The following is an 8,747-nucleotide window of genomic DNA, read 5'->3' as shown; positions in this document are numbered from 1 at the left end:
TAATACCCATAGAAGAACACACCCACTATAATCACAGCACACTAATGCTCAAACCCAGGATGGTACACACAAAAGCATTCAGTGCTGCAAGTCCACTCCAGTACATTTAAAACTGGCTGTTGACTTCCTGTCCTTGTGTGTTCTTCAAAGGGAAAAGCAAAAAAATGTTTCTGCAGTTGCTGTTGAGCAGGGTGTCATCAGCCCCTCATTATCCTTGCAATCACAGGAGTTCACAATGCAGTTTATTTGAAATTTTGCTGACAATTTACATATGCAGTACTCCATGGGCATTACACATGAACTTTAATAGATTGTCATTGAATTTAAATCCGCAACTCTTTGAGTTGGGGTAAGCATTTTTAGCATCATGCCATTATTTGGGAAGCTTGACTCATATGATCCTGCTGTTGAAGACTGGGGCCACTATGTGGAAAGAGTGTGTTTGTTTTTCATCTGCCTGGAAAAAATATGAGGAATTCTTCTGACAACTTGTGGACCCTCAGCTTTTTCAGCTATTAGGAACATAATTTTCTTTGAGGGACCAGATACTAAAACCTTTCAACAGTTGATGGATTTAGTTAAGGGATATTATGATCCCAAGTCTCCTCTAATTCTGAGGAACCATCAGGTTAGGTGGCTTGGCCATGCTAAATTGTCCATTGTGTCCAGGGGTGTGTAGGTTAGGTGGGTTAGCATGGGAAATGCAGGGCTACAGGGATCAGGTAGAGAGGTGTTTCTGGGTGAAATACTCTTCAGAGAGTTGGTGTGGACTTGTTTGGCCAAATGGCCCATTTCCACACTGTCGGTTTGCAATGGATCGGTTTTACTCAGCAATTGGAGAACCAGGGGAATCCATATAAGGATTTTTGACTAGGTTAAAATGACAAGCAAACATAACTCTGATTTTTCTTCACAGATGCTGTCAGACTTGCTGAAACTTCTGTTTTTGTTGCAGAGGCATTCACTTTGGTTTAACCCTTACTGAAATGCTGAGAGACTGTTTGGTGTGTGGCATTAATGATGTAACTACGCAAAAGCACCTACTAACTAAAGCCCAACTGGACTTCAAACAGGCACTACAACTGGTTTTGTCATTGAAAAATGTGGCAAGTGGCGCATATGAGTTACAGGATATTTTGATGTAAGCGGACACCCTCGCTAATCAATCTGAACTTGGGGAACACCACTTGAGTGAAGGTAGTTGCACAGCCTTACTCAGGACATATCCTGAATAGAGGGTCTCTAAGTCAGCCCACAGCCAAAATAAAGCCAAGCCTCTGCCAAACAGTTAAAATTTTCTTCAGGATCTGGGCCACCAAGCTGTTGTAGTTGCTGCTGGTATGTGTACTCGAGACAGCAAAAAGATCCCACTAGACCCAAGTTCAGTAAGAGAACTCATAGGCTGGTATCCAGGAGAGTGCATACCCTGGAAAGTCCACCTATATCTGGGTTGGAACAGTTAAATTGTTCGGCAACATCCAAGACAGAACCAATCAAAATAAACATCTGGTTAAATGGTCACTGGGCTCTAATGACGGTTGATACCAGTGCAGCCATTTCAGTGATCACAGAACCAGTCTTTAACGAAATTCACTCTGGACTCCAACCTTTAAGTTTGTGTAAGATCTCAGCTAGACTGAGAACCTATAACGGGGAACCTTTACACATTAAGACTACAACTTCAGTTCCAGTCTGCTATGCAAAGCAGCTGGTTCAATTACCACTGACTGTAGTACAGTAAAAGGCTAACCCACCTAGCCTGCACATCCTGGGCACTACTAGTCAATTTCCCATGGCCAATCCACCTACCCTTCTGTGGGAGAAAACGTGAGCACCTGGCAGAACCCACACAGAGAGAATGTGCAAACGCCACGCAGTCGCCCAATGCTAAAATCTGTCCTATCCAGCTTTCTTTCTATTCCCCCCCTCCACCATTTCAGGTGTTTCACTCTCTTCCACCCAGTTTTCTCTCTTTCTCTTCCACCCAGTTATCTCTATCTCTTATCTACCCCAGTCTGGAGGCCGAGTGTCTACTTGTCTCTCTCTTTCTCTCTCACTCATCCGGGGTGTCACGCTGTCTATCTGTCTCTCTCGTTTAGCTTTCTTTCTCTCGTTCAAGACCCATCATTTTCTCTCTCTCTATTCCAGAGCGTCTCTGTAATCTCGGTTTCCAACTCCTCTCAGTGGTTTAGGGTTAACTGAGTTGCTGAATGTTATGCGCCGCCTCCGTTTTCGTGAATGTCTTCTTTACTACCGATCATGTGATCATTTTAATCTGAGTCGGTCATATGAGGAGCCTCCAGAGTTTAGCTGTACACTCCTGTAGTATTCTTCCAGCGTTCGGCAAAAACAATGAGGTGGTGTCTGCTGTTGCTATGTGTCCGGAGCTGCTTCGGCTATTACTCCCCAGATGAAGTCCTGGACTTACCTGGTCTGAGCACCCGTTTAAACTTCAGGCAGTGGTCCGGTTACCTTCAGGCGTCTGCAGGCAAACATCTACACTACTGGTAAGTCAATGTGGCTTCACAGGAGCTGACATCCTGTGGTATAGCGAGGCATAGCCAGTTTGTCAGTCCCGCTCTTCTGAACTTAGCCAGTAAAATTCCCAGTTTGGATCCTCGCTCAAGCGGGAAGAATAGGCGACCGCGACCGCGGATGAATCTGAACTCGGGCAGTCATAGGAGCACATAAATCTCTCAAAAGCTGAAATCCTTAAACTGGACCATACTTCCTACCCCTACACCCCCAACACACACATACACACTCTCACATACATGTAATCCAATCCCTTAAGTGGCCTAACGTTCGTTTCTGTGTGCTAGAAAGATTTCAGAATCAGCAGTTATCTAAATGAGGAAGTTAGATGGACGTTTGAGGAGAGTTTAGCTTAGGTGTTGCTGTTCTGTGATTCGTGTCGTTAAAAATCACTGCTTAATTTAAGGACTTCTCGCCGAATGGTGTCTTTAAAGGAGCAACCTTTCTTCACTAGGAACCAGAAGTTTTTGTGTCGTTCCGCTGGAATTTTAGCGGTAATCGTTTTCTGTGCAAGTTATGTAATTGCTTCCGGAGTTGGCTATTAAGTGAGAACGATAGGGTTTGCCTGTCAATTTTGTCTTGTTTCATTTTAAGATGATGCCTCATCTATCTGATTTTCAATTTAGGGAGCGAGAGAGACTTAGTTGAACAAGTCGGATTCTCATCTCGCGTTCTCGCCAAACTTTCTCTGCCGGTTTTGTCCTATTGAAATGGCACATTCTGTAATGGTTAGTTGTAGGCCATCTTGGGCATGCAGATTGAGTCCGAAGAGTCCTGCTCCCAGCCTTGCCAGGATGTTAGGCTACGTGTTTTTCTAGATGTTATATTCCTGAATCACCTAGATAGGAATGTGTGTGATGGTTAAACTGCGCTCTTCCAATGATCCAGATGCATATCCCGTCTGAGACAGTGATTCAACCTTATTAAAGGTGGGGAAAGCAGCAGATAATGTGTGCGTGCTTATAGCGGCCTCTTGAATTAGATCTGGTTCGCCAAGAGGGATTTGGGGAGCAAGAATCTATCCTACAAACATGAAAAGGGGAGTAGTCCATTCAACCCCCTCGGGTGTTAATCGCTATGCAGTCAAATGATGAAATTCGTGATTGACAAGTGAAGTAAGAGGTGATGGAGGAGAAAGTGGAGTTGAGGTTACAGTCAGATTAGCCCTGAATGTGGAGTCTGACTGCTCTGAATCTTAACACTATATTCCTGTCTCGAATACGTGTCCCTTAACATGCCAGTTCCACGAAAATCCTTCAATATCACATTGTGACATTTTCAGTTGACTCCTAGCATCATCTGATTTTTCTTCGGGGATGGTGGTGGGCTACTCCTTTTGTGTGTAGAAATGCTTCCTGATAGCACCCGTGAACTTCTTAGCACTCGGGTTAGTGATAAGTCGTCGCTCCGTGTCAGGAGTCCTCCACAATAAGAAACAATTTCCTCAATCTACATGCTAGAAATTTTTTCAACATTATAAACATGTTCAACTAATTACCGTTTTATACCAAAAGTTGTAATTTCTCAAAATTGGAATTTAATGTTTTTGTGTGGGATGATGCATTGCTGGGGAGAATACAGCCTAGTCATGGCATTCTAGCAATAGTGACCACGTGGGGCAAGCTTGAAGGACCAAGATGACCTTTCCCTGCTCATCTTTTTTATGTGTTGTGGTTTCTGAGGAGCAAGACCTTCTCATTGGGGAAGGTGGAGAGAGACTGTTGAGATTAAATGTGACTGAAGTGAGAATTTCACAAGGATGCTTTCTGAATTGCACACTTAGTGACCATCCTTTCATCTTGGACAGTGACTGACATGGGATATTTGACCATGAAGTTACAGCTGAATCTGATCCTGCCCTGTTCCGGGCAGTAAGAGTACCATAATGACTAACCGTGTGATTAGTGCTGGTAATATAGATTTACAGTGGGTAGTCATTTTTACAAAATCTCTTACAGACATAGAAAAATGGTAGGTCTTTTACCCTCTTGACCCTGATCCACTATTCAGTAAGATCTTGGCTGATCTTTGCCCGATATCCCTTCATATCTTTGGATAACCATAATCTATCAGTCATGAATTTAAAATGAACAGACGGCTTAGTGTTTTTGCAGAAGAAAGTTCCAGACTTCTCCCTTTGTGTCACTGCTGAGGCACAAAAAGAACTTTTAAAAAGTTGATATGAATAGCACAGGATTGGAACTGCTTCGGGAATCTGAACTTCGGATGGTTTTAAAGAGAGTTCAGTAGGTGGGATAATAAAAACACACAGAAGCAGAAATTGCTGGAGAATCTCAGCAGGTCTGGCAGCATGTGTGGAGGAAAAAAAAGAGTTGAAGTTTCCAGTCCAGACCTCCTTCAGAATGGTAGGATAAAAGGTTCACAATACTACCAATTTAATCTTTATCTTGTGTAAACCAGCAACCCTGAAGATGAGATTATGATGTGAAATAACTGACTTTGGCAGATTGGAAAAGCTGATTGTCCAATTGGTGCTGAGTCAGTGGGTGTGTTTTGTAACTTCACTTCTGACGTGGCCCAATCTTAGACAATGCTTCCCAGTCTTAGATTCCCCAACCAGGGGAAATAGCCCTTAATACCTTGATCAAATCAATGCTAACCTTCTATATTCCAGGCAATTCAACTTTAGTTTGTAGACCATAATACAGAGAAGCAAAAGCAGGCCATTCAGCCCATCAAGTCTGATCCATTAGTCCGACGAATTCGTGGTTAATCTGATAATCCTCAACTCCATTTTCCTGCCTTACCCCAGAAACCTTGTATCACTTGCTGATTAAAAAGCTGTAATCCTCAACCTTGAATATACTTAATGGCATAGCCTCCGCAGCCATCTGTAGTAAAGAATTCTACAGATTCTTTTCCTTGTGAGGGAAGAAATTGGATCATCCCTCCTCATAATTTAACCTCTCCATTGACATTTTTCCATGCATACTGGTGTTATAAATCAACCGTAATTTTTTTTTGATTCCGAACATTAAAAGAAATAATCTGAAACCATTTAGCACTTTGACGGCCTCAGCACGTCCCAAAACACTTCATAAACAGTTAAGTACTTTTTCAGTGAAAACACAATATTTTGCAAATAGTAGGCAGGTTCCAGGGCCATTCCTTCAATCTGATGAAAGGCCACGGATAACTGTTATTTCTGCTTCTGAGTATTTTTATTTTTGTTTCCAGCATCTGTAGTATTTTGCTTCGTGAAGTTAGTCACCATTGTAGTATAGAAAAGTGACAGACAATTTTCACATGGTCAGGTGATAATGAGCAAATAATCTGTTTGTACAATGTCGATTGAGGGATGCATAAATACTTCTGATAATACTATGCACTCACAGTGCTACATTTGATTGTCAGCCTAGACTTTGTGCTGAAGGTTCTGGAGTGAGATTTGAAGCTGCAAAAATTTAAAAGGTTGATCAGAATAGCTCGGGATTGAGACTTCTGGATCTGGGCACCCATCATAGGAAGAATATACTGGCCTTGGAGGGAGTATAACGTATGTTTACAAGAATGATACCTGGACTTAACTCTTTAAGTTGTGAGAAGACTTTACACAAAAGTAGGCCTGTTTTCTCTAGAATTTAGATGATTAAAGGTGGTCTGATCGAAGTCTTCAAGATACTAACAGAAAAATACAAGGTTGATAAAGAGAAACTATTTCCACTGGCTGGGGATTCTAGATCTAGAGGGTATAGACTGGGCATTAGGGCGAGTCCGTCAGGAGAGATGTTGGGACCACAGGGATCATTAAGATCTGGGACCGCAACTGTTTACAATATATATTAATGACTTGGAGGAAGGAAGTGAATGTACTGTGCCAAATTTGCGGACAGTGCAAAGGTGGATGATAATGGAATAGTTTAGGTTAGATGGGCTTCAGATTGGTTTCACAGGTCAGCGCAACATCGAGGGCCGAAGGGCCTGTACTGTGCTGTAATGTTCTATGTTCTATGTTCTATGTGGGAGGAAAGGCAGGTTGCGAAAGGACTACAAACAGTTTAGAGATATTGTTAGGTTAAGTGAATGCAGAAAAGTTGGCAAATGAAGTATAATGTGGAAAAATGTGAAGTTGTTCATTTTGGAAGGGAGAATGAAGAACCGAATACTATTCAAATGGAGAAAAACTACAGAAAGCTGCAACACAAAGAGACTTGAAGCTATTTGTGCATGAAATATAGAAATCTAGCACATGGGCAGCAGGTAATCAGGAAGGCAAATGGAATTTGGCCTTTATTTCAAGGGGGTTGGAGTATAAGATTAGGGAAATCTTATTGCAACTGTACAAGGTGCTGATGAGACCACATCTGGAGTACTGTGAGCAGTTTTGGTCCCCTTATTTTAGGAAGAATATCATTTAATTGGTGGCGGTTCAGAGAAGGTTCACTGGGATGATCCCTGGTCTGCAGGGATTGCCTTATGATCAAAGGTTAAACAGGTTGGGACTCTATTCACTGGAGTTTAGAAGAATGAGAGGTGATCTCCTGAAACAGCTAGGATTCTTAAGGAGCTTGACAGGATAAATGCTGAGAGGATGTTTCCCCTCATGGGAGAGTCCAGGACCAGAGGGAAAAGTCTCAGAATAAAGAGGTACCAATTTAAGACTGAAATGAGGAGGAATTTCCTCTCTGAGGGATGAGAGTTATTGGAGTTCCTTGCCATGGAGAGCTGTGGGGACAGAGTCCTTGTATATATTTAAGGCTAAGATAAAGTCTTGATTAGTCGGAGAATCAAGCGTTACAGGGAAGGGGCAGGAAAGTGAATGTGAGGAATGTCAGATCAGCCATGATTCCTCTTGAATGGCGGACTAGGCTTGAGGGGCCAAACAGCTTACTCCTGTTTCTATTTCCTATGCTTAGGAAGCACTTCTACACTGAAAGATTGGTAGATGTTTGGAACGCCCTTCCACAAACAACAGCGGATGCAGAATTAACTATTGATTTTTAAATCTGATATAGATAAAGTTTTATTAAAGGTATTAGGGATATGGGCCAAAGATATATGGCGTTAGGCCACAGATCAGGCTGTGATCTCAATGACTGGGGAACAGGTTTGAGGAGCTGAATGGCCAACTCCTCTTCCATGTTTTTAATCTGAATGTTGGGTGATTTTAGCAAAAGTGAAGAAGGTGGGATAATTGATTACATACTACTACTAATTTAATCCTTGTCTTATGTAAACCAGACACCCTAAAGATAAATTTGTTGAGTAAAACAACCGATTCTAGCAGATTGGCAAAGTTGATTGTCCAGCCGGTGCTGCTTCAGGGAGTCAGAGTCCTACAGCATGGAAACAGACCCTTTGGTCCAACTCGTCCATGCCGACCATAATCTCAAGCTGACCTAGTCCCATTTGCCAGCATTTGGCCCATATCCCTCTAAATCCTTCTTATTCATGTACCCATCCAGATGCCTTTTAAATGTTATAATTGTACCAGCCTCCACCACTTCCTCTGGCAGCTCATTCCATAAATGCACCACCCTCTGCATGAAAAAGCAACCCTCAGGTCCCTTCTAAATCTTTTCCCTCTCACCTTAAACCTATGCCCTCTAGTTTTGGACTTTCCTACCCTAGGAAACAGACCTCGGCTATTACCTATCCATGCCCTTCATGATTTTATAAACCTCAATAATGTCACCCCTCGGCCTCCAACGTTCCAAGGAAAAATACCCTAGCCTATTCAGCTTCTCCCTACAGCTCAAGCCCTCCAACCCTGGCAAATCCTTGTAAATCTTTTCTGCATCCTCTCAAGTTTAACAACATCCTTCCTACAGGAGGGAGACCAGAATTATACACAGTATTGCAAAAGTGGCCTCATCAACGTTCTGTACAGCCACACATGACATCCCAACTCCTACACTCCATGTCAGCAGCTGGAATGATAGGAGATGTACAACAATTGACACTTGTGTCGTTGTTTAAGGTAAATTAGCCAGAATCCCTTGTTCCTCACCTCCACAGGCAGCTCCTGAGGCCAATTCAACAAATTCAGGACTGATCTGTGCCTTAATTGTGTTTATATATTGTTGTTCCATGTCTGTTCACAAGTGTCTGTGTAGTGATGAAGAAAATAAATGAACTAAAATTTGCAGGTATTAACAGTTGTTTTGTTTTTAAGAAACTGAGAAATTGCAACAAAACCAAACCATTTGTTCCACTCAGTCCCTGTTGCTTATCTTTTCATATGAGCAGTT

The 8,747-nt window shown here is 42.3% G+C and overlaps 1 protein-coding gene across 1 annotated transcript in view; it reads left to right on the top strand.

Annotated features, from left to right (window-relative positions):
- Positions 1 to 2,216: 2,216 nt before the first annotated feature.
- Positions 2,217 to 8,747, top strand: part of LOC109929856 (lysosomal protective protein-like) — a 29,665-nt gene continuing 23,134 nt past the window's right edge. Inside the window, exon 1 of the mRNA XM_048606083.1 lies at positions 2,217 to 2,507. Within this exon, the coding sequence (XP_048462040.1) occupies positions 2,353 to 2,507 (155 nt within the window). The 5' untranslated portion in view covers positions 2,217 to 2,352. The remainder of the gene's footprint in view (positions 2,508 to 8,747) is intronic.

Source organism: Rhincodon typus, chromosome 15, assembly GCF_021869965.1.
Source record: "Rhincodon typus isolate 14 chromosome 15, sRhiTyp1.1, whole genome shotgun sequence".
Lineage (NCBI taxonomy): Eukaryota > Metazoa > Chordata > Chondrichthyes > Orectolobiformes > Rhincodontidae > Rhincodon > Rhincodon typus.
The sequence above is the reverse complement of the archived record's forward strand: the minus strand, read 5'-3'. Positions and strand labels throughout refer to the sequence as shown.